The sequence below is a fragment of the Coffea arabica genome, chromosome 6c, assembly GCF_036785885.1.
Source record: "Coffea arabica cultivar ET-39 chromosome 6c, Coffea Arabica ET-39 HiFi, whole genome shotgun sequence".
NCBI classification, from domain to species: domain Eukaryota; kingdom Viridiplantae; phylum Streptophyta; class Magnoliopsida; order Gentianales; family Rubiaceae; genus Coffea; species Coffea arabica.
In genome coordinates, this window is record NC_092320.1 from 19,630,890 (window position 1) to 19,655,340 (window position 24,451).

Consider the following 24,451-nt stretch of genomic DNA (forward strand, 5'->3'; position numbering starts at 1 on the left):
ATTACACGCGTCATTACCCTCCCCTCCGTTGCTAATTAATAAAGGTCTTCACATCAATGAAGGTTCCGCGAATTTGATCTTACGTGTCTGGTCAACTTCCTTGTTTCCCAAGCACCTGGAAGTCCAATGCAATTTGGCCTTTTCTTTCATGCCTTTTTGGATCCAGGTTAACATGAAATCAAGATTTGGTTGCAGACATATAAATTGCAGTCCGATCTCACCACTCATTTAATACGAGGCAAAAGAGAGAGTTAAAACACTCCGAAGATAAAATCAAGAACTCTGCAGGTACCAAGAATCAGAGGATTCAGTCAGCTTGATAGAAAGAGATGGCAGATTTGTTCTTGAATCAGGCTAAGCAGTACTCCGCCAGCAGGCCAAGATACCCAGATCAACTTTTTGAATTCATTGCATCCAAAACCCCTTCCCATGACCTTGTGTGGGATGTGGGCACTGGCAGTGGCCAGGCTGCTGCTGCTGTAAGTCCCTCAACTTCTCTCTCCCTTCCATTGGAATGTTGACTATGGATGGTGTGCTTTACTGTTTGCTAGTTCGCACGTTGCAGGTCAGCTGGCGCAGACATCTTTTATTTTATTCCTTTTTGAATCTCTTTGAATACGATTTGGACTCAAAGGAATGTATAACAGATTGAAGGCATCTCAAGGGGATAAATTAACTTAAAAGACTTGTGATTATGCAATTATGATTTGCTTGTCTCACATTTTACAATAAACAGTATTAGCAGTAATTGTTTTTTGTTACTGTCGGATTTGGTGATAACATTTGAATAAGCATTGGTGACTTGGTCCTTGTTCCAATAGTCCAACCCTACAATTCAGGTCAAATTGGCTAATAATAGTCCAATTTACTTCTTTGCTTGTTTACTGGCTTGGTTAGCTGTTTGTTTAAGGTGACCAACTTACTTTTAAGTAGTAAATTTTTGAAGCTGCACAATATTTACCAAGCAATACCTTGGAGCTGAATATGGTTTATCAGAAAGGGATTGGACAAACTGAATTGTATTACTAACATCGAATGCCTGCCTAAATTCAACTGGCAAGATTGTCTTATCATCTTATCCATGCAATTCATTCTTGTCAGCTGGCAAAGATCTACAAGAATGTAATTGCCACAGACACAAGCCCAAAGCAGCTGGAATTTGCACCAAAGGTTCCGAATATTCGATACCAATGTACTTCCCCAAAGTTGTCCATTGCAGAGCTTGAAGAAAACATTGCAGCAGAGTCCACTGTCGATTTAGTCACCATTGCTCAGGCTTTGCATTGGTTTGATTTTCCTACCTTCTACCAACAAGTGAAGTGGGCACTGAAAAAACCCAATGGAGTAATTGCTGCATGGTGCTACACTGTGCCAGAAATTAACCCCAGTTTGGATGCTGTCTTCCAAAGATTCTACAAAGTTGATTCTGATCCTTACTGGGAACCAGAGCGTAAATTGGTGGATAATAAATATGAAACCATCGATTTCCCATTTGAGCCTGTGGATGGCGTTGATCATACCGGACCATTCCAATTCAAAGCAGAGAATGTGATGGATTTGGAAGGCTTCTTCACATACATAAGATCATGGTCTTCCTACCAAACTGCTAAACAGAAGGGTGTGGAACTCTTGAATGAAAATGTGGTCAAGGATTTTACCTCTGCTTGGAATGAAGATGGAATATCTAAAAAAGTTGTCACTTCCCCTATTCATCTGAGGATTGGGAAAGTTGGGAATTTGCATTGAAATCTCTGCCTGTTCAAGTCAGCAAGCCCCTTATGGCAATCATTTTCCACTGGTTGGTCTATTATTCTTGGATATAGGCCATGGACCATGGTTGATGGCTCAAAGATAAATAAATTTGCGTATTTCAGCATTGAATCTCCTGTCACTTGAAACTGTTATCTAATTGTTACTATTAGGTGATGGCTAACATCGGATTTGGGGCTTCTTGTTCCCGTTTCTAATGTCTTATAGTATTATGTTTCCAAGTTGAGTGGAAGGCTAGAAATGCTACCTACAGTCAGCCAAAAAAAAAAATTTTTTTTTTAAATGATGTGGCAAAAACTAGATTTAAGCTACCTAAACGTTAAATGTGATTCCATTTTTCCTTTAAAGGCAAATCTCGTTCACGGGTGGGATGCCAATCTATATTTTATTAGTAATAAAATTAATTAGTACAAGAAGGTGGGTTTAGGCATTACCGTTAGCAGTACATGATAAGAAAAAAAAGAATATCATAAGACACGAATATCAAAAGGAAGTGCTACTTCCATAGTGCAAGAGGAAATGTGATTCCATACAAATTAAAACAGAATGTAATTAGCACAAAATAATATTATAAAATTTGTAAAGTGTTATTTGCATAATCTTGGGGACCAATAGAAAGTGTATCGACAAGTTTTTCCTTTTTTGATCAGTCCTAGTTTGCAAAAATTTATTTGATTATATCATAAATATTTCATCAACCATTTATTTATATTTTAAATCACCTTTGTTATCTCATATATATCATATTAAGACAGAATGCAATATTATTTTTTCAAAGAATTATCTCAAATACTCAGTTTGAGCTCAACAAGTTTGGATTCTCCATTTTTTGAAAAACAAGCTTTTCATTTACAATATTTCAAAATAATATATAAACAAAAACAATTTCAAAAATACCACATCTATACAATATACCAAAAATAATTCCAAATATACAAAAAAAAAAGAAAAAAAAATCTACATCATCTTCTTCTTCCAACTATCACCACTATTGACCGCCACCACCATCCTCTCCTTCCCTCTCTATTCCCGCTCCCTCTTTCTCCTCCCCTTTCCCATCACATCCACCTCTCCCCCCCTCCGCCCCCCCCCCCCCCAAAATCTTATTGCGACTAGGTTCTGACCAGAGGCCTCCATTTGGTCGAGACCAGATCGAGGAGGGGGAGAGGAAGTGATAGGTGCCGAACCTGTGTAATAATAATATTAAAACCTAACTATCACTAAAAGCAGTGAATAATCAATTCTAGGTACTGGAACAGGGACTCTAGGTGTGCAATGAGTTACTTGATTCACCCTATTCCTGAAGAGTTTGCTTAATCCGATATACCAGAATTAATTAGTTGACAAAATTTATTAACTAGTAGACAGTGGCAGGCAGGGTCATCTCCTCAGGGATTGGGGTATTTGTCTCTTTGCGGTTCCAATTGGTAAACGGGGGGTTTATCGGAATAAAGCTAAAAAATAATTAAGCAATTCAACTAAAACGAATAATTAACTAGTACGAAGGTAAACAGGAATTAAATCAAGAATAGATAAATTCTAACCAAGGATACAACTACTCAGACACAGTCCATTCATCCGATCATTGATGCAAGGGAGGTTCACTTTATTTTATTAATAGGTTAGTTATAGTCGCCAACGAGCTCTGACGACCAATTTTTCCTTAATTTATTGATAACCAAGGTACGACCATTGATTTTCCTAACCAGAAAATACTCTTAAGTACGACCGTAGAAATTAATTCCCCAATTATATTAAGAATTAGAAAAATCTAACCCCAATCAATAACAGTCGGCCCGCATGAACAAGGAAGAATAATCAAAAAACTATCTCTAAACAATGACTAGTGCTCCCTACGTGTTTTTTGCCGAATTGAGAGAAAGGGTACAAAAAGAGAGCCCTGCGAATTCCACTTTTTTCGTTTCCTCTTTGATAGGAAGACTCCTACTCAGCAACTCTTCATCAGCCCAAGGGAAAGGAAGTCCGTTTCTTCTCCATGTGGGCCAGGTTTGTGGAGCCTTTTGAAGCCTTCCACCTGTGGAAAAATTTTCAAGAAAGTTTCCCTTTTTTTTTTTGCACCTTTCCGCTCCACTCCCTGAAATTGAGTCCAAATATCAAATATAAGTAGATATTAATGATTAAAACAATATTTGACAAGGACAAAGGAAAAAATTAACAATAAAATTACTAACAATTAACACCTTATCAAGAAGGGCGAGGTGCGGGAAAGGGGAAGGGGAGAAGGAAGGAGGAGGAGGAACAGGGATGGGGAGAGGGGAAGAGAGAGGACGTGATGGTACTGAATAGTAGTTTTAATTTTTTTTAAATACTCTAAAAATTTTAAAACTTTAAAAATACTCCAAAAAATATTTTAAAAACACATTCAAAAACATCATAAAAAACATGTATAGTAAAAGTTTTTCATATATATTTTTACACGTAAATAGTTAATCCAGATGGAGCTACTAGATATTTTTAAATGCACGTCACATCATATGCACTTAGGCCTGTCAACGGGCCGAAATTCATTATTCTGGACCCGGATCCGACCCGTTTATCCGACGGGTCTTTTACTCCATGTTCCGGATCCGGATTCAACGGGTCTCAGATCTGGGTCAGGTTTACCCGAAAAAATTTACAAAACTTACAATTTCTAATAAAAATGAGAAAAAAATATATTTGAAAACTAATTTCTAACTAGTACAAGACAAAAACCAAATAAGAAAAGAAATCAAATTGACTTAACTCAAATATATCACCCTAATCATATTATATTGATAAATATATATTTTAAATTATTAATCCATTTATATTCGAATCCGGGTCTAATAAGGGTTGGAATACTATATTCTATATCCGACGCATTTTTTGTTTGATAAAACGGATCCGGATCCGGATCCGGATAATGAAATTAAATCCCTACCCATACTTATAATAATTTCACGGATATGATCCTGATCCGGATCTAAACCCGGACCGTTGACAGGCCTATATACACTCCCCGTCTCAATGGCCAAACGTATCTTTTGGTTTATATCTACCAGAGAGGCCGCACTTGACAAGTCTTTGTCTAACAGCACGTCGCAGTCCATTTTTTCTTGTTTGTTGCTTTTCACAGGCTATTGAAGTGAGGCCAAAACTCAAAAGTCCAACCAATGACTTATTCCTCAGGTTCAGATCTCTGTACTCTTGCACATTTGCAGGATGGCGTACTGGGAAACAATTTGATCAACTTTTTTCCGTTTCAATGCAAATTGCTCAACCTTGTCCTTTTCTTCATATACTAAGGCTTCATTTGGATGGGGAGAAAAGGACAGAAAAGAAAATATATGAGGGAAAGTCTTATCATTTCATTTTGGGAGTTTTAACAAGGATGGAAGAGAAGCGAAATGAACAGATAAAAGTCACTCTAATTGGTGAAAATTTTTCTACCCAAAATTGGCAAGAAAAGGACGGAAACTTGTTGGGCACCAAAAAATATTTTTAATATGACAATTTTATCCTTTAAAAGTTGATACAAAAATTCATTATTTCCAATATATCCTAAAGTTGATTTGTAAAAACACCGATGTGCAAAGCTTTCTCAATCCTATACTTTCAATACTTCAAACTAGTTGAATTCACTTGGCTTTCTTCCGTTCTTCACTCACAATTCAATAACAAAAGGTATTTTTTTTTTACTCAATCTCCTTTCTTTCTATGCTCAATCTTCTCTAGAGAATTGTGGTAAAAGCATCTTTTGTGTAGATTGTTATTGTTTATATTCTAAATTTTTTATTCATTTTCAGTCATAAAATTCTTGTTAATGAACTCTTGATTTTTATATTATTGATTTGTGATTATATATTGCATGGTTATGGTACATGTAAGCGTCAATGGTGATAAATGAATATGAAATTTGAATGCATACAATCTGTTTGTTTATTTGCCTATGTAAGCTTCCAATTGTAAAATGATCATTCTAGAGTCCATAAATAGTATGTTAGCCACTTTTTATTGTAACAATGCATCTTTCTTTGAAATGATTAAAAAGATGATGATACTAGAAGTATTGTTTTTTTGATGTCTTTTGTTGTTAAAAGTGTTCTATAGTATTTAAACTGATCAGTACATGAAGGTACCAATGCTGATAATAACACGCAAATGTAAATGACAAGTACCAATAACGAGCTGAAATGCTGAAATTTAACACTTGAGTAAAAAAGGGCAAATAGTTCCAGTTGGAAAAAAAAAAAAGAAAAAAAAAGAACAAGCTAATGCAAAGAAGGCAAGAAATGGATGTAATCAGAAAGTTACATGTCTTGAAAGCTGCTCAAAGCATTTTCCCTCTCCCATCTCCCCTCCCCCTCACAAGTATGAAAAAAAAAGCACAAAAGCATATGATAAAAGGAAATTAATTCAGGAAAGAATTAGAGGAAAAAAAATAAGGTGAGGAGTGAGTTTCAGCTTAGCAAAAACACTAGCTGAAACATGTATAATGGCATTTCCGGTCAACATCAAAATCATATGTCAAGAATACCTAAAAGATACTACGAGGACTTGAGGCGATTTACATGCATGAAAGAAAATCAATGTCCAGCAAGAAATTTGTTTTATTATTCACCTCGTGAGAATGCATATGCAATTGTTTTAGAAATTTGTCTTACCTAAATATTCTATTTATTGGAACATGAAAGCTAATCTTTGGACTTTGATTTAAAAATTGAAAGGGCAAATAAGTAAAGTTGTATTCTCATAAAATCATTTCTTTCCACATTTCTTCAACTCTCAAATAAGAGAAAGATGTTTCTTTTCTTTTCTTTCATTGAACTCCCAAACGAAATATGCATATTTTCCCTTCTTTTCCTTTCTTTCCTAAGTTATCTTTTCTTTTCTTTTCTTTTCTCCTCCTTCATAAACTCCCAAACTAAGCCTTAATAAAATCATAGATTAGATTACTCTGGATTCACTCAAGACCTTGAACATTTTCATTCCTAGATTTACCTGGATCCAATATTAAAAAGAAAAAAAAGTAAAAAAAAAAAAAAAAACTATTTCCCTTCCTGGAAAAAGCAGAAGATAGTGATCTTTGGAATCGTTTATCACTAAAGTTGGTCATCACATGCCAACTCAAATTGGTTATACCATTCTGTCTTGTAAGTATCTTCAATTACATTCCCTGTCTGCTGTCTCCTTTCGTTGTGGACAAATGAAAGTTTATTTGTTTAGGCCAATCAAAGTCTCACATCAATGAAAGGTAGATCATCCGAATTTATCATATTATTATTGAAAGGAGCTGCTTGCAGGCATAAAGTTCTCAACATCTTTGGGAAAACAAATTAAGTAGACCAAGTACCTCAAAGAACTATAAAGTCACATTCAGTCTCATAGGCAGATCAGAGATGGCAGAATTGTTTAATAAGCAGGCTAAACAGTACTCGGAAAGCCGGCCAACTTACCCAGAGGAGCTGTTCCAGTTCATTGCATCCAAGACACCGTGCCATGACCTCGCTTGGGATGTAGGCACCGGCAGTGGCCAGGCTGCAAGAACTGTAGGCATCTTTAAACCAGAGCCGACACTAAATTTTTCTTTGGAACAGTTTTTGTTGAATTGTGCTTTACTGATTAATCACTACTGACTTTTGTCAGTTGGCTGGGATATACAAGAACGTGGTAGCCACAGACACGAGCCCGAAGCAACTGGAATTTGCACTCAAGCTTCCCAACATTAGATATCAATGTACGCCTCCTAAGATGTCTATTGCTGAGCTTGAGCAAAATGTCTCGGTAGAATCAAGTGTTGATTTAGTGACAAGTGCTGCAGCTATGCACTGGTTTGATCTTCCAACTTTCTACCAGCAAGTGAAATGGATACTGAAAAAGCCTGATGGAGTAATTGCAGCATGGTCCTACGCTAAGGCGGAGATCAACGCTGCCAGTGCTAACACTCTTCTCCAAATGCTATACGATAATTGTGATCCTTACTGTGATCCACGAGCCAGATATTTCGTACATGACAGGTATAGAACCATTGATTTCCCATTTCAGCCAGTTGATGGGCTTGAGCACACTGGACCATTTGAATTCAAAACGGAACGCTTGATGGATTTAGATGACTGCTTCACATTCATAAAGTCATGGTCACCATACCAAACTGCAAAAGATGCAGGAGTTGAACTCTTGAGTGATGATGTGGTTCAGGACTTCACCCGTGCTTGGCATGAAGATGCCAATCCCAAGAAAGTTGCTACTTTTCCTATCAGCCTAAAGGTTGGAAAAGTTGGGAACTAGAACAAGTGAAGGCTTTGCAGGTTCGTTTGGATGAAACTTCCCATTTCCTACTGATTGAGTTCTGTATCAAACATCAATCCACTAGCTCATAATTACATTATGTAGGCTTAATTCGCAATAATTATTGTAAGAAGGTGAATTTATAGCCTCTTAAGCGACCTATATTCTTTGTCAAACATTACATATATTAATTTGCTGGGAAACTTATTAGAGCTGAAGTTAATAAAATATGCAGCCGGATGGAAGTCTCTGAACGAACGCTAGAATCTTTATGCTCATGCTTTCCGGGAAGGCAGGTTGTTTTCCTCGCTCTCCTTATGAAAGATCTTCGCTTTAATCTGCTGAGATGAAAACTTCCGTTCCTTGTCTCACTTCGACTTCTGTCTCTGCTAGTACCTACTTTCCATAGTCATTGGTCGATTAATCTGCCTTACTCTCAGATCAGATGTTGTGTCAGTACCAGAATCTTAGCTACGGTTTATTCTAGTTGAGGTGTAATCTCTCTTTCAAGACCTTTTCAGCCGGCCTTCTACAAGCTTCACCAGAAGCGACTAGTCGCTCCCTCGAATGCCTCTTTAGTATAGGCTAGTTTGTCTTTTGCCTCCTTCCTCACTTCCTGGTATGGTGACCCGACGAGGAACGACAAGGCCATATCCATGTTCGTCTATCATGAACGGGCAAAGGGGCTAATGGTAGAATTTGTTTTGAATCATTATAAGGAAATTATCAAATTTATGCTTATGCCTCTCTAATAAAAAAAAATTTAAATTTGTAGTTCACGTTGAAAACTATAGATTAAATTGAAACTTTTAGTTCTTTTTATCCTACGTGACAATTAGAATACTTAAATGGCAACAATAATATCATTATGAGAATAAAATTTGAAAGTGAATCACATTAGAAATATTTTTTTAGAAGAGTCTTGTTTTAGCAAAAAAACTTGAGCAAAGTAAACCTTCCCACTATTAATGGGATTTGGAACCCCCACCTCGTAAATTGACGCTAAGGGTGCGTTTGCTTCTATAGAATTAGAATTGAATTAGAATCGAAATTCTATAGAATTGGAATTCTATGAATTGGAATTCCAAGGAATTTCAAGTCATTTCAATTCTTTCGTTTGGGAAATACATAGAATTGATACGGAATTTATTTGGAATTCCAAATTCTTTGTTTGTATGAGAGAAGAATTCATTAGGAATTAGAATTGTTTTCAAGAAAATGCTTACATAAAATTTTTCTTTTTTTCTTTTTTCTATATAATAAATTCTTTTTTTTTCTTACATTTAGCTAATTTTTACTAAAGATTTAAAAGAAAAAACCAATTTGTGCCTTTAATAATTTATTTTTTCTCACTCTCATATCAATTTCTTTGGTGAGCATTTCCTTTAGCATGTTTTGATCCATTATCCCTTTTTGTGAAGAAATATTTCCCCATCTCAGCCGTGGTATTTTCAACTGTGTTTTGATATATTATCATAAAGCAAAATTCTTTCTTATTTCTAATACTTATGCAAAATTCAAAAAAGATTTCATCAATCATAATAGCTATGCACAACTAAAACTCAAACTCCTCTATTAAGTACCAATGGCATGATAAAAATATGAGAGAGGAAAAGTTGAAGCAATTTTTCACTCATGTGACAATAACTACAAAATCAAGAAGCAATATTTCATGAAAAAAAGGTAAGAAAACAATCAGTTACAAATAAATCCTACATATGCAACAAAAACACTTGATCAAATGCTTCAACTGCATAAACCAAAAAGCTCAAAACTATCAGTTACAAATAAATCCTAACTCAAGAGGCCAACTGTATAAACCAATTTCTGCTTCTCCCGTTTCCACCCCTACTCCAACCGCCTCGTCTTGTTTCTGTCTCTGTTTTATGTTCTTCAGTAAATAAATAGAAACTTAAAAACAAAAAAAATTCCAGCCAAAACACATATCTCCAAATACCCCTTTGTTTGTTCATATCAATTCTTCACTTAGGTAGCTGCACATTGAGCCGTAAGGAGAGTTGATAGCCACGAATTGTATATGTTCAAGCATAACTCTGCAGATCAGAGGTCAAGAGAAAGTACTTCAATGAAGCAGCAGATACAACATAGGTATATTGCTGAGAGGTTTGATGTAATGATTGAGGAGATCATAGAGGAACATCAAGAGACAAGGACGAAGCGTCGGCATAACAATGATGCAAGTCAACAAATGAAGGATCTACTTGATATATTGCTCGACATATCTGAAGATGAAAGCTCAAACATAAGATTGACAAGAGAGAACATCAAGGCTTTTATCCTGGTAAAACTCATGGCTGCCTCCTCTTGTTTACTTTTACCTTTTATTGTCGCAATTGATTTATGAAATGGAACTAGATTTCTGCAACAAGAATACCGCATCTACTACCATCAGGGTAGTAGGAACTGTAGGACAACTGTAGGACAACTGTTCTAATTAGTGTCAAAATTGAACCGTTATTACCAGGCTCAATAGTTGAAACATGAAAGCCAGAGATAGAGCTATAATTTTCACATCAAAAACCTATTCACAGCATTCTAAGTGCTTGAAAATAAATACCTTTATAAAACCACAGATACAAGGAAGACTGAAGTGACGATCTTCAGCCTTTAAGCATGCCCAACTTCATATCAGCCCACAACTTTGATATCAAGAAGAATGCACCGACTTCACTTAAATGCAGGGCAAGGTTAAACAAGCCTTCCTGTAACATATTAGGAACAATCAAACACATTTAAATATACGCTAAGAGAGAGTGTGTGAGAGAATTTATGACAGCATTAAATAGTCCAAAACAAACATTCATCACATTCCATGTCCATTGACGAGAATTTAGCAGCCTTGAGCTGATACATAAAATATTTTCAGGCCCTGACAGCAAGTTTTTCAACAGCCACTGCAGTATAGAACTAAAAATTCGCTCTGTCAAAGTAAATTTGTGATTCCTTCTATGATTCTAGATACTAAGTTAAGAAGAGTAGAACTGGTTTTAAGAAGATTTTTTAATCTGACACTTGGTCATAACAGCCAACAGCCTTGGAGTGTGAACTGGAGACGTTATATACTTGATCATAACAGCCAACAGCCAACAAATTTATGCGTATTGGTGAAATAGATTTTGTTAATATAATACAAGTTTTAAAGAGATTAATTCTATCATATATGATAAAAGCAAAATTGATTTTTCATTTTCTTATGACTGCACGAAGATAGTGTTACTGAAACGAACCTTCATTGTTTTTCACGCAAACTGTTTATGCTTTATTAGGATGTGTTAAAACTTTTGTGAATATGAAGACTACTTTCTCGGTAAGAAAGTGAGTTCCAATTTGTTAGCTACTACTAAGAGCAAAGAATATGCAGTCTAAAAGGTTTAAGCTATGTTGATCTTTAAGTAAAGCATTTTTCATCTTTTTTTCTTAATATACATTTCAGCAGCCATTGGCCAGGAAAGTTGATAATTAAGCTCTAAGGCTCAGAGAACTAAATTCAACACTCCCTCATTTTCTCTCCTCAATCTCACACAACACACACACAAGAGAGAATTAATGGAGGAGATCCAACATTTCAGTCATGAGCATCCCTTGATATTGAGCAAACTCAAAGACGATGAATTCTCTGATAAGAAAATTAGTCGTTGCAGAGGCTGTTCACTTAAAATTTTGCCAGGATCAACCTTTTATTCATCAATATCTAGGTATGTTCTTCATATTACACACCATCCACCATAAGAAACAAAAGGGATCACAAAATTCCATTCAAATACAGATCAACCAGAATTTCATTCAACAATTTACTTGTCTAAAGACAAAACAACACCAAAAATTCAACAAGAAAACACTAACAAAAAGGTTCCCTTTTCATATCATGATTAATCCTTTCAACTTTTACAGTATGAGCTCTCCAATTTTCATCAAAGTTCAAGGGAAAATAATCAATCAAGTGACAGTGGACAATCAGAGCAACAATGGAATACAAAAGTAATGATCAATGAATTTTGCCAAATTGGTAATGAAATTTCATTCTTTACTCATCGAATCAATTCTCAATTCATTCACTGGAAGGGAAGGGGAAGACTGACAGAAACTAATTAAAACCCCATAATTTCAACCTGTGTTATGCAGTGGCTAGCACAAGTGGAGGAGGCGGCGGCAGGAATGCTCCAACAGAGCATTAGATATGGCGATCGATAATGGGAAGAGAAGAGAGACGTTTGAGTTTTTTCCATCAATTTTATAGTTGACCCATTTTTGAGATTTTACCCGTAAAAGACCCGCGTATTGACCCGATTTAAGAGTTCAAGCGTGGAATTGGAATTGGAATTCTTTGGTCCAGCCAAAGAATTGAAACTACGGAATTCGATGGATTTAGAATTGCAATTCAATTCTAATTCTATAGGAAAAATAATACCCAAACACAAGAATTGAAATTGAGGTTTCAATTCCAATTCTATACTCCAATTCTATGGAGAACCAAACGTACCCTAAATCAAATTGAGAAGAAATTCAAAACAATACAAGTTTTGGAGTAGACATTAAATCGTGAGTTGTGATTTCCTTTTTTTTTTTTTAATCATATTCTCTTCCAAGTAGGGGTCTTGGGAGAAGAGGAAATCCTGTTATATTATCAAAACAATGCAAGTTTTGGATAAGACATTAAATTGGGAACTGCACCTGTCTGTTGCAGGCTGTCCTGTCAAATTGCGACAATACTTGCAAATTGCCGGTTTTTTACGATTGATCTGGGATTCGTTTGTTTAACTCAAATACTTGAGGTTTCTCAAGTTGTTGAAAGAACAAAAGATAGGAATCAAATCCCCGATCACTGGACAGGAAGCATAGAGCTCAAACTACTCAGGCCACCGTCCATTCCTGATTGGAGAAGCCCAAAAATGCCGATAACAAAGTAACGATACTATGCACCATATCATGTACTCCCTCTGTCCCGAAATATTTGTCACATTTCAAGTCTCACACTTATTTTCAATAATGCCAAAATTTCAAATGGTTTTAATCTAAGTTCCAGCAATATCCTTATTCAGTTTCTATGCATTATAACTTGTTGAATGACAGAAAGGTAATGGAGTGGTGACAAGACATAGGGACTCATGTCTCAAAAATGTCTCCAGCTGTTTTTCGGAAAAGTATTTCGAACGAATCGTTTGCACTTGCTGTAGGACTCATGCATATCAAGTGTAATTCTTGAATCCACGCGAGTAACACAAAAAAAAAAACATGTTTTTACATTCATAACATGTACAAAATGAAGAAAATATTGAAGAATTAATTATCGTGTCATCGGCTTATCGCTCTAATCAATATAATTGTTGTTTTTCTTTTGTCATTTTATCTTTTCAGTTGGCAAGGACATTCAAGAAAGTCATAGGGACAGACACTAGTCCAGAGCAGCTAGAATTCGCAGCCAAGGTACCAAATGTTCGATATGAATGTACTTCTTCCAAAATATCCACAGCAGAACTTGAAGAAAAATTGGATCGGGATCCAGTGTTGATTTAGTGACCATTGCTCAAGCAATGCATTGGTTTGATCTCCCAGAGTTCTACAAGCAAGTAAAATGGATACTGAAAAAACCCAATGGAGTAATTGCTGCGTAGTGCTTTACTGTGGCAGAAGTTAACCAAAAAATCGATCCTCTCATGCAGAAAGGATACTATGGTGATGCTCAACCTTATTGGGAAGCACCAATTAAGCTGGTAGACAATAGATATGAGACCATTGATTTCCCATTTCAGCCTGTGGATGGACTTGATCACACTGGACCATTCAAATTTAAGTCAGAGACTCGGATGGATTTGGAGGAGGGGCTGGGACGGCTGTCAGAGACAACCGTTCCGGAAGGTTCACGACCATGATTAGGCCAAAAAATTTGTACGGCTCAGATCACTCCTTGTAACTCGATTTTCACGCTGTGTGGGACCCACAAAAATATTGTTGTAGTGTTACTCGCTGTTGTTCTATTGTTACATTTTGTACAGATGATGTTACACTGTATGCAAATGGTGTTACACCTTTCGGAACGGTTAATCTGACAACCATTCCAGCCCCGGATCCGATGGATTTGGATGGCTACTTCACATATATAGGGCCATTGCCAGCTTACCAAACTGCAAAAGAAAAGGAAGTGGAACTCTTGACTGATGATTTGGTCAAGGATTTCACTGCTCCATGGACTGAAGATGGCAAACCAGAGAAAGTTGTTTCTTTTCCAACCTATCTGAAGATTGGGAGAGTTGGCAATTAGTATTAATATGGACTATAGAATCTTCTTTTCCTGAATGCTCATAGTATTATATGTAGGCTGTGCAAACTTTTCTTTACTGACCCTTCTATGCTCTTTCAGCTATTAATATCTGATGAGATCATTACTTTATTTATGGTTAGATTGATACCAAAAAAAAAAGTTTAGATTGATGCAAGTGAGATAATCTATACCAATATGTAAATACATAGTCATTAGCATTACCATGACAGATCACTATTACAATAACAGGACTCTTGATTAAAAAGAAAAGAAGTCAACTTGTAAGAGATAGAAGAGAGATAAGTAATCAGCCACATCAATTGGATGAAAGAGTAGGCAAGAAATTTCGTAATTGAAAATGTCGTCAGCTATGATGCAGGTTAAGACAGAATCTTGTTAGATGCCAAATTCTAACAAGGTTGCAGAAGAAAACTTCGCTGCCTGCTTGTACTACTTTTTGACTGCTTTACATTTATTCGGGACAATGATGGACCACAAAATGCAAGGATCCATTGAACTTCTTTCGATGGACCCATGCCAATTTACTTCTAGTACACTGCAGAAACCATTGCTGGCAATCTTAAAGTTCTTTTATTCAAGCATTAATGTGAACTGTAGGTCACCCGAAGATACTGTATTATTATTAAAAGGTTGCTTGCAAGCTTAAAGTTCTCTAACATATTTGGGAGAACAAATTAAGTAGACCAAGTACCTCCTCTCGGAACTGGTGAACATACATACCCACCCATTCAGTCTCATAGGCAGATCAGAGATGGCAGAATCGTATGATAAGCAGGCCAAGCAGTATTCAGAAAGCAGGCCAACTTACCCAGAGAAACTGTTCCAGTTCATAGCATCCAAGACACCGTGCCATGACCTTGCTTGGGATGTAGGCACGGGCAGTGGCCAGGCTGCGAGAACTGTAAGCATCTCTAAACCAAAATTCAACTCTGCATTTCTTCTTTTTCAGGACAGATTTTCTCGAATTGTGCTTTGCTGATTTATCACTACTGACTTTTGTCAGTTGGCTGGGATATACAAGAACGTGGTAGCCACAGACACGAGCCCAAAGCAACTGGAATTTGCACTCAAGCTTCCCAACATTACATATCAATGCACCCCTCCTGAGATGTCTATTTCCGAGCTTGAGCAAACGGTGTCAGCAGAATCAAGTGTTGATTTAGTGACAAGTGCTGCAGCTATGCATTGGTTTGATCTTCCAAACTTCTACCAGCAAGTGAAGTGGATACTAAAAGAGCCTGACGGTGTAATTGCAGCATGGTCCTATACTAAGGCAGAGATCAACGCTAGCGCCGCTAATGCTCTTCTCCAGAAACTGTATGATGATAGTGATCCTTACATAGATCCACGAGCCAGATTTTTCCTACACGACAAGTACAGAACCATTGACTTCCCCTTTCAGCCAGTCGATGGACTCGACCACACTGGACCATTCGAATTCAAAATGGAATGGTTGATGGATTTAGATGACTGTTTCGCATTCATAAAGTCATGGGCACATTACCAAGCTGCAAAAGATACCGGAGTTGAACTCTTGCATGATGATTTTGTTCAAGGCTTCACTCGTGCTTGGCATGAAGATGGCAATCCCAAAAAGATTGCTACTTTTCGTATTAACCTAAGGATTGGAAAAGTTGGGAACGGGAGCAAGTGAAGGTTTTGCAGCTTCGTATGGATGAAAGTTTCCATTCCCTACAGATTTGAGTTCTGTATCAGATATCAAGCCACCAGCTAATAAGTACATAGCTTTTAGAGTGATTATTTCTCAAAAAAAGTCATTTAATAGCCAGGTAAGCCACCTATGTTCTCTTGATAAACATTTATCTACTTGCTGGGAAAATTAGTTGAAGTTAATAAATATCCATCGAATCTGAAAAGAGGCTTAGAATACATGGTCCAAATAATGCTATCCTGTCAAGAAAATCTCAAATTTACCAAACTCCGCGCTTGTCAATTCAGAAAAGTTGGTCTTATACTTGCCTACAGTTCCATAATTGGCTATCCTGTTCATTATAATAAGTTTTATATCAGATAAGTAGACAAAGCTAATGGTGAATTAAGATACATAAGAGGTAAAAAACGAAAAGAAGAAGAAGTTTACACCTAACTTATTGAATGGCTGATAGTCAAAACTGCACACTACTTGATGTAATCAACGGATTGATGACCAGAAGACTAAGCCTAACTGGATAGTTTGAGAAAGTATGTTTTGGTCCGGAGGTACCAAATGAAATCCATTGAAATATATATATATACATACAATGTCTTGACTTCGACTAAAAGTAATCGACAGGCCATCAATTCATAGTTAGCAGGGTTAAAATGCATCATCTTCGAAGATTGTAAATCGCATATCCGGGAAGATTGTAAACCGCAAATCAGGGAAATTACTCTTAAGACAACAATCCGTCATCACGATTTTCTGCTAGCTAATGCAGTTATAATTCCACCAGCTATAAGTCCCACAGTAGTAACTGAAATGCCAACTCCAATGACACCATCTGCACCATAAAGTTAAACTTTTATTCCATGTATTGCTATACTCGAACAAAAAATCCTGAGGATTCAAAGCAATATGGCTATCACCTTTTGTAATTTGTTCTATGACTGTCTTCTCAAGGTACAAAGCCTGCCTCCAATCAGGTTTAATCTAGCAAACAAAGACAAAACCAAGGGGATAAAAGCACCACTCTTGAACGCAACCAAAATGTTCAACAATTTCTTTCTTTTGACAAGTAATAGTCACGTTAAACTATGAGCAATTTCACTAATGGGAGCAGAAAACTAACCTCCAAACATTTCTCTACAAGCTGCAGGCTCCTTGAATACTCACCACTTCTATAACAACCAACAGATAGAAGGTAAAGCTTTTCACTCTTCTGAGATGGACTATTGGTTCCAGAGAGAGAGGCTGCACACAAACAATAGTCAGTCTTTAGTAGTGAGAGTAGTTTGCAACTCATGTTTAAATCGAATTTAAATGCCAAAACTCCAATTGCAGTTCTCTCCTTCCAGCTTTCTAAAAAGGTCATACACTCTCAAAACAGTATTTTTCATAGTATAGCAAAACAAGTACTACAATAAAGTAAAATTTTAATTCTTCTACTTGTGAAACTCAGCGAACTCTAACACATGCAATGACATAGGGCTTGTTTGGAAGTGAGTTTTTTGGCCAAGTTTTTTAGCTACAAGTTTTTTAACAACTTTAGCTACAGGAACCCAAAAAAACTTATCAAATTTTTTAACCTACACACTTCAAAATATCTAATACACAAAAAACTTCTATCTTTCTTCTTCTTTCTCCCCCACCCCATCCACCATACCTTCATCGCCGGCCACCACCTCTACCGCCGTTTCCGGCGCCGGCCACTTATTCCGACACCGGCGTACCCAAATTTTTTTTTTTCCTTCCTTTCTCCCTCCCTCCCCTCTCTGGCCAAACTCCCCCAACCTATGCAGCAACAGCGGTTACTTTCTTTTCTGCTCTGGTTTTTCTTTGTCCCTCCAGTAACAGCAATGCTACGGTTGACGGGGGAACAGAGGGGGTGGGGGTGGCGGGAAACGGGAAACGGGAAGGGGAACAGGGAAAGGGGAAACGAGAGGGGGGACGGCTGGTGGGAGGAGGGGGTGGCGTGCCGGGGGAGGGGCTGGGGGGCAGCGGGGGCCGGGCTTGCAGAGGGGAGGGGGAAGGGGCAGAGGGGCTGGCGGGGGAAGGGGGCTGGCAGGGGGAGGAGGCAGCGGGGGAGGGGCTGGCCGGGGAAGGGGGAGGCGGGGGCCAGCGGGGGCCGGGCTTGCAGAGGGGAGGGGGAAGAGACAGAGGGGCTGGCGGGAGAAGGGGGCTGGCAGGGGGAGGAGGCAGCGGGGGACGGGCTGGCCGGGGGAGGGGGAGGCGGGGGGCAGCGGGGGCCGAGCTTGCAGAGGGGAGGGGGAAGGGGCAGAGGGGCTGGCAGGGGAAGGGGGTGGCGGGGGGAAGGGCTGGCGGGGGGAGGGGGAGGCGGGGGCAGCGGGGGCTGGGCTTGCAGAGGGGAGAGGGAAGGGGCAGAGGGGCTGGCGGGGGAAGGGGGGTGGCGGGGGAAATGCAGAGCAGAGGAGAAGGGGGCTAGGAGAAGAGGGGTGGCGGGAGGGGGAAGGAAGAAGAAGAAGAAGAAGAAAGAGAGGAAAGAAAAGAAAAAGGAAAAAAAGAAAAAGAAAGAGAAAGAAAGAAAGAAAAAAAAGAAAAGGAAAAAAAATTCACCTTACAAAAATTTTTACAAAATTTTTTATCTTACAAAAACTTTTACAAAAAATTTTTCACCTTACAAAAACTTCTACAAAATTTTTCAAAAACTTCTACAGTACACTACAGTAAAGTTTTAGACAAACTCCCAAAAAACTCAGGTTCCAAACAGGCCCATTGTTTTAAACTCTTTGGCCAAAAAAAATTTCCTAATCATTGACCATCTGTGCCCTCCGTGCAGGAGTAACTACATGCATTATTTGTTTATGGTTGTTCAATGACACTTGTCCTACTGGAATGTAGATGTTTGTTATCTAGAGAAGTAATCATGTCATTAAGAGATTTTTTTCCTTTTTTTTAAATAATACTGCATGTCATAAGCATATGCCATGTCGTATTAAGGAATTATGGGCCTGTTTGGAACCTGAGTTTTTTGGGAGTTTGTCTAAAACTTTACTGTAGTGTACTGTAGAAGTTTTTGAAAAATTTTGTAGAAGTTTTTGTAAGGTGAAAAATTTTTTGTAAAAGTTTTTGTAAGATAAAAAATTTTGTAAAAATTTTTGTGAGGTGAATTTTTTTTCCTTTTCTTTTTTTTCTTTCTTTCTTTTTTTCTTTCTCTTTCTTTTTCTTTTTTTCCTTTTTCTTTTCTTTCCTCTCTTTCTTCTTCTTCTTCTTCTTCCTTCCCCCTCCCGCCACCCCTCTTCTCCTAGCCCCCTTCTCCTCTGCTCTGCATTTCCCCCGCCACCCCCCTTCCCCCGCCAGCCCCTCTGCCCCTTCCCTCTCCCCTCTGCAAGCCCAGCCCCCGCTGCCCCCGCCTCCCCCTCCCCCCGCCAGCCCTTCCCCCCGCCACCCCCCTTCCCCTGCCAGCCCCTCTGCCCCTTCCCCCTCCCCTCTGCAAGCTCGGCCCCCGCTGCCCCCCGCCTCCCCCTCCCCCGGCCAGCCCGTCCCCCGCTGCCTCCTCCCCCTGCCAGCCCCCTTCTCCCGCCAGCCCCTCTGTCTCTTCCCCCTCCCCTCTGCAAGCCCGGCCCCCGCTGGCCCCCGCCTCCCCCTTCCCCGGCCAGCCCCTCCCCCGCTGCCTCCTCCCCCTGCCAGCCCCCTTCCCCCGCCAGCCCCTCTGCCCCTTCCCCCTCCCCTCTGCAAGCCCGGCCCCCGCTGCCCCCCAGCCCCTCCCCCGGCACGCCACCCCCCTCCTCCCACCAGCCGTCCCCCCTCTCGTTTCCCCTTTCCCTGTTCCCCTTCCCGTTTCCCGTTTCCCGCCACCCCCACCCCCTCTGTTCCCCCGTCAACCGTAGCATTGCTGTTACTGGAGGGACAAAGAAAAACCAGAGCAGAAAAGAAAGTAACCGCTGTTGCTGCATAGGTTGGGGGAGTTTGGCCAGAGAGGGGAGGGAGGGAGAAAGGAAGGAAAAAAAAAAATTTGGGTACGCCGGTGTCGGAATAAGTGGCCGGCGCCGGAAACGGCGGTAGAGGTGGTGGCCGGCGATGAAGGTATGGTGGATGGGGTGGGGGAGAAAGAAGAAGAAAGATAGAAGTTTTTTGTGTATTAGATATTTTGAAGTGTGTAGGTTAAAAAATTTGATAAGTTTTTTTGGGTTCCTGTAGCTAAAGTTGTTAAAAAACTTGTAGCTAAAAAACTTGGCCAAAAAACTCACTTCCAAACAAGCCCAATAATAATGAGAAGAAGAGGAGGTATGAGAACTAAACATGGATCAAAATATAAGGCATAAAGTGGTTTTCTCTGCTTCCTTTTATAAGTTGAATGTGACTGAACATGCATATAAGTAACAAAGCAACACAATGAAATGACAATTATTTGCAAGATGTTGAAAATATCCAGTAAGCTATAGTGATTAGGGAAATAAAGGGACACAAATTATGCAAAAAACCAGATTTTGATGTTGAACAAATATAAAAAGAGATTTCAGAGTACTTGGACATTGACAGGTGAGAATTGAGAATGTAAAATCTCCTTTTTGACATAAAAGTAGATGTTTGGTGTATTGAGAAATCACCTTCGAGCATAGCAATCCCTCGCTGCACATCTTCCAACTGTGTAGAATGAACAAGAGCCCATGACAATCGCATAATGCTTTCACTCTTTTGTTCATCAGTACCACTATTTTCTACCTCTGCCACTTCTTTCTCACAGCCCTGCGGATGAATAGAAGAAACTTAAGGCTAACACCAATGGATAAGATACTAAATGTAACTTATGCACATATAGCAGCATATGTTACTAATACACTACTCAGAAAGCAATCCCTACATGAAGGCACTTAATATGAGCTTCAGAGACATTCCACAGTGCACTCTCCCCTCCTAAATCAAAAACACCAAAGTCTTCCAAGTTATCCAAAAGGTGGGTTTTTGGACAATATGATGTGCATATCTTTGACCGGTGCATACTGTCATTTTTTTTACTCCATTCTGAAAAAGAATCAACCAAAAATAGAACATAAGAAATCTGGTAATCCTTTAAAATCCAAATTATTGTGAATTTCTCAAATAGCAATCTGCAAAACTAACATAATTTGCATTTTTCCACACAATTTTATATGACATTTTCCCCACTGTCTAGCATAGCCATCAATAACCCGTAAAGACCTTCACAACACCTCTTGAAAGAATCCTGCTTCCACAACTCCCTAATAGATCAACTTTTGTGGCAAAGGGTTGTATTTTATGCAATGACATTGCTCTGGAAACTATCAACTTCCAAAACTTATCCTAGTACAACTTCTAAAAGCAACACGAATAGGCCTACATTGCTTCTTTTTTTTTTGGTAGATTATAGGCGTACATTGCTACATGCACATATATTTTTCTCATTTACGTTTGAATGGCTATTATTTTCTGAAAAATTACATAACACGTTTCCAAGCACCTTTTAATCTTACATGAACATTTATCCAAGAAATAAATAAATAAAAAAAAGATAGACTGCAAACCATCAATTCAGATTATGGATGATTGCTTCGATTGCTACTTTAAAAAAAGAAAAACCTCTTTTTTCCATGTTTCCAGACGTACCTAGAAATCCAAAGGCTAGATTACGAACATAATCTACAAAAAAGGATTTCTACCATTTTTTTTTCCACAACAACCAAATAGACTTATGAAAGAATTATAGAATCACAAAACTCTAGAGAATTGAAGAAATTCTAGAAACCCACGTCAAGTTTCTAAGATACTCAATCATGCAAGGCTTAAAAAGTTTAGAAAAATATGGATACAACCAAGAGAAGTCGGAAATTAATGCCAAAATTTTAACAGGGAAAAAAGGGGGTGCAAAAAACTTGGATCTTTACAAGGATAATGTCCCGATTGCACTTGGGAAGGTGCTGTCCAGGGTTGAAAAAGGAGGTGACAGAATCCAACCATTGCGAAATCATTGTAGTGTTAATTTCACGCTATATATGTCCTGGGCATTGAAGGGGAGACATAGGCGAGGTATTTATACCTTTGGGGCACTCTGGGCTTGCACGTTTGTAAGAGTTGGGCTATTGGGAATATAGAGCTGCTGAAATTGCTATTAACAATTATAAAGGCCGCAATCGATATCATATTGAACACCAATCTCTTTTTGAGCTTTGTATGGTGCTCTTGTTTGACTTTTTTTTAAATCTTTTAGTAAGAAGACGATGAAATTTAAGAAGTTAAATTTTTATTTTATTTCCCATAGCTTAGACACATTAGAATGGGTTGTCTGTGTGTGTGTGTGTGTGTTAGGGGGGAGGGGGGTGGGAAATTGTCACTAACAATTATAAAGGCCACACTCATTGGGTTGGACTTATTTCGATTTCGTATTGGATACTAAGTCTCCTTTTGAGTTTTGTAAGGTGCTCTTATCTTGCCTCCGTTTTTTTTTTTTTGGTCTTTCAGTAAGGGGACGGTGAAATTTAAAAAATTAAAGATTTTTTTATCTCCCATAGTTTAGAGACCTTAGAATGGGTGTTGGAAAAGGGGGGAGGGGGGAGGAATTGAATTAGATGGTAAGGTGAAAGGGAGTAGGCCTGTCAACGGGTCGGGTCTAGACCCGGATCCGGACCGGATCCGTGAAATTTTTCCGGGTATGGGTAGGGATTTAATTCCGTTTTCCGGATCCGGATCCGGATCCGTTTTGTCAAACAAAAAAACGGGTCGGATACGGAATATAGTATTCCGGCCCGTATTAGACCCGGATCCGGATATAAATGAATTAATAATTTTAAATATATATATTTATCAATATAATTTGATTAGAGTGATGTATTTTAATAAAGTTAATTTGATTTCTTTTCTTATTTGATTTTTTCTTTGCATTAGTTAAAAATTAGTTTACAAATATATTTTTTTTCATTTTTATTAGAAATTATAAATTTTGCTAAATTTGTTCGGGTAGACCCGGATCCGGATCCGGGACCCGCCGGACCGGCCGGATCCGGATCCGGAACATAGAATAAAAGATCCGTCGGGTAAACGGGTCGGATCCGGGTCCGGCATAGTAATTCGGGTCCGGGTCCGGAATAATGAATTCCGGCCCGGACCCGGCCCGTTGACAGCCCTAAAAGGGAGTCAATCCTCTCACTAACAAGAAAAAAAATGGAGATGCCTTAGAACCCTTCATTGTATTTGAAAGGGGAAAAAAAAAAGACTCCATCTCATGGGATCTTGTAAAATGGGGCTGTTTCGCTTGAGGATTATTTGTAATTTTATGATTATTTAGAATAGTACTTTTTGATGATATACATACATAATATTGACAAACGTGCGTAATATAAAAAAATAATAGAAAAGATATTGACAAACGTGCGTAAAAAGAATAAATAGATTGTTGTCCACACCCAATATTTAATATGCGGGATAAGCATCACATTACGTGTTTTTGTGGATTCTAACCGTATGCTTCCCGAATTTCATCTACCAGCAAAATGGGCACATTAAAGCAAATTCTTGGGCATTGATGCAACCTCCAACAACCAATCTTGTGGTTCAAAATAAAAATATGTTCTTTTTTTAATGCAACATGGCCTCAATAAGGGTATTTTCGGCATTAAGGGGGTTTTTGTTAAATGTTTGATCATTCAAAGGGTGAGACCATTATTTGGACAAATTACAGGGATTGATTGGTAATATGGTCAAACCTCAGGAGAGGTAAATGTAATTAACCCTAATCTATACTACATACATAAGACCGATGGACTTGGTCAAGCTATTAACTTAATGTTTTAGGATAAAAGTAATGTGTAAATCTTTACCATACTGATATTGTATATTTGTAAATGCTAACGAGTTTGGGTGAATGTCAAAGTGTGTAAAATTTATAATTTAAAGTCAAATTGAAATGATATGCCATTCATTATAATTCGTTAATGTATATACTGTAGAAAAGATTAATCCAAAAATAAAACCTCAAAAGCATGTTAGAGTTTATTCTTTCTTGTTTTCCTTTGGACTGAATGAAAGAAAGGTCCCAAAAGAGAAAAGATTTGACATTTACCTTCAATATTTATAGCAACTTAAGCGGACATTGGTTGCATGGAGACACAAACTGATTAAAATGGTATTATATTTGCGTAATATTATTAAATTTTGAGACGAAATATACTCCTTTTCTCTCAAATATCAAAATATCTAATATTTCAAAACAAAATGTATTGATTGCCCACAGCCATCAGGAATAAAATAATTTGGGGAAGGGGATTGCGATAATCAAAGTGGCAAAAAACAAGACAGAAATTAGCTGGTTTTCATTATTAAGAAATCTAATTGTTATTTTTATATTGGTCATTAAGGAATACAAAAGAAAGGATTAAAAAGAATGTCCGATTGACAAAAACATAATTTATAACATAGGATTTATCTGTATCAATTCCAATCAAATATTGAACTTAAAAAGAAGATTAATTTCTTTA

The 24,451-nt window shown here is 38.1% G+C and overlaps 4 protein-coding genes, 1 long non-coding RNA gene and 1 pseudogene across 6 annotated transcripts; 4 read left to right on the top strand and 2 right to left on the bottom strand.

The window, feature by feature from the left end:
* The first annotated feature begins 64 nt into the window (after positions 1 to 64).
* Positions 65 to 1,881, top strand: LOC113691961 (uncharacterized). Its single transcript, XM_027210292.2, has 2 exons — positions 65 to 479; positions 1,102 to 1,881. The coding sequence occupies exons 1-2, from the start codon at positions 330 to 332 to the stop codon at positions 1,744 to 1,746; spliced, it is 795 nt and encodes a 264-aa protein (XP_027066093.1). The 5' UTR covers positions 65 to 329; the 3' UTR covers positions 1,747 to 1,881.
* Positions 1,882 to 4,809: 2,928 nt separating this feature from the next.
* Positions 4,810 to 8,298, top strand: LOC113692126 (uncharacterized). 2 transcript variants are annotated; one of them, XM_027210493.2, is made up of 3 exons: positions 4,810 to 5,436; positions 7,056 to 7,301; positions 7,399 to 8,298. In XM_027210493.2, the coding sequence occupies exons 2-3, from the start codon at positions 7,152 to 7,154 to the stop codon at positions 8,038 to 8,040; spliced, it is 792 nt and encodes a 263-aa protein (XP_027066294.1). In that variant the 5' UTR covers positions 4,810 to 5,436; positions 7,056 to 7,151; the 3' UTR covers positions 8,041 to 8,298. The 2 variants fall into 2 exon arrangements, with proteins under 2 accessions (XP_027066294.1, XP_071909341.1); XM_072053240.1 differs by having other exon boundaries at positions 4,810 to 4,941.
* Positions 8,299 to 9,642: 1,344 nt separating this feature from the next.
* LOC113717937 (uncharacterized) lies at positions 9,643 to 12,310 on the bottom strand. The gene is made up of 3 exons (XR_003454561.2): positions 12,171 to 12,310; positions 10,619 to 10,763; positions 9,643 to 10,094 (listed from the first exon to the last, which is right to left on the bottom strand). It is a non-coding gene; the product is annotated as an uncharacterized lncRNA (long non-coding RNA).
* Positions 12,311 to 13,177: 867 nt separating this feature from the next.
* LOC113693102 (uncharacterized) lies at positions 13,178 to 14,320 on the top strand (annotated as a pseudogene).
* A 515-nt stretch (positions 14,321 to 14,835) lies between these two features.
* Positions 14,836 to 16,229, top strand: LOC113692211 (uncharacterized). The gene is made up of 2 exons (XM_027210580.2): positions 14,836 to 15,242; positions 15,345 to 16,229. The coding sequence occupies exons 1-2, from the start codon at positions 15,093 to 15,095 to the stop codon at positions 15,993 to 15,995; spliced, it is 801 nt and encodes a 266-aa protein (XP_027066381.1). The 5' UTR covers positions 14,836 to 15,092; the 3' UTR covers positions 15,996 to 16,229.
* A 333-nt stretch (positions 16,230 to 16,562) lies between these two features.
* Positions 16,563 to 21,949, bottom strand: LOC113693103 (mitochondrial fission 1 protein A-like). Its single transcript, XM_027211682.2, has 5 exons — positions 21,866 to 21,949; positions 20,570 to 20,708; positions 17,131 to 17,252; positions 16,928 to 16,991; positions 16,563 to 16,842 (listed from the first exon to the last, which is right to left on the bottom strand). Exons 1-5 carry the CDS (start codon positions 21,947 to 21,949, stop codon positions 16,754 to 16,756), a joined length of 498 nt encoding a protein of 165 aa, XP_027067483.1. The 3' UTR covers positions 16,563 to 16,753.
* Between the last annotated feature and the right edge of the window lie 2,502 nt (positions 21,950 to 24,451).

Coding starts and splice junctions, on each gene's coding strand:
- LOC113692211 (XM_027210580.2), top strand. CDS start 15,093: ATGGCAGAATCGTATGATAAGCAGGCCAAGCAGTATTCAGAAAGCAGG. Junction 15,243..15,344: donor GTGGCCAGGCTGCGAGAACT/GTAAGCATCTCT, acceptor GACTTTTGTCAG/TTGGCTGGGATATACAAGAA.
- LOC113692126 (XM_027210493.2), top strand. CDS start 7,152: ATGGCAGAATTGTTTAATAAGCAGGCTAAACAGTACTCGGAAAGCCGG. Junction 7,302..7,398: donor GTGGCCAGGCTGCAAGAACT/GTAGGCATCTTT, acceptor GACTTTTGTCAG/TTGGCTGGGATATACAAGAA.
- LOC113691961 (XM_027210292.2), top strand. CDS start 330: ATGGCAGATTTGTTCTTGAATCAGGCTAAGCAGTACTCCGCCAGCAGG. Junction 480..1,101: donor GTGGCCAGGCTGCTGCTGCT/GTAAGTCCCTCA, acceptor CATTCTTGTCAG/CTGGCAAAGATCTACAAGAA.
- LOC113693103 (XM_027211682.2), bottom strand. CDS start 21,949: ATGATTTCGCAATGGTTGGATTCTGTCACCTCCTTTTTCAACCCTGGA. Junction 20,709..21,865: donor GCAATCGGGACATTATCCTT/GTAAAGATCCAA, acceptor ATTCATCCGCAG/GGCTGTGAGAAAGAAGTGGC. Junction 16,843..16,927: donor CATAGAACAAATTACAAAAG/GTGATAGCCATA, acceptor TTTATGGTGCAG/ATGGTGTCATTGGAGTTGGC.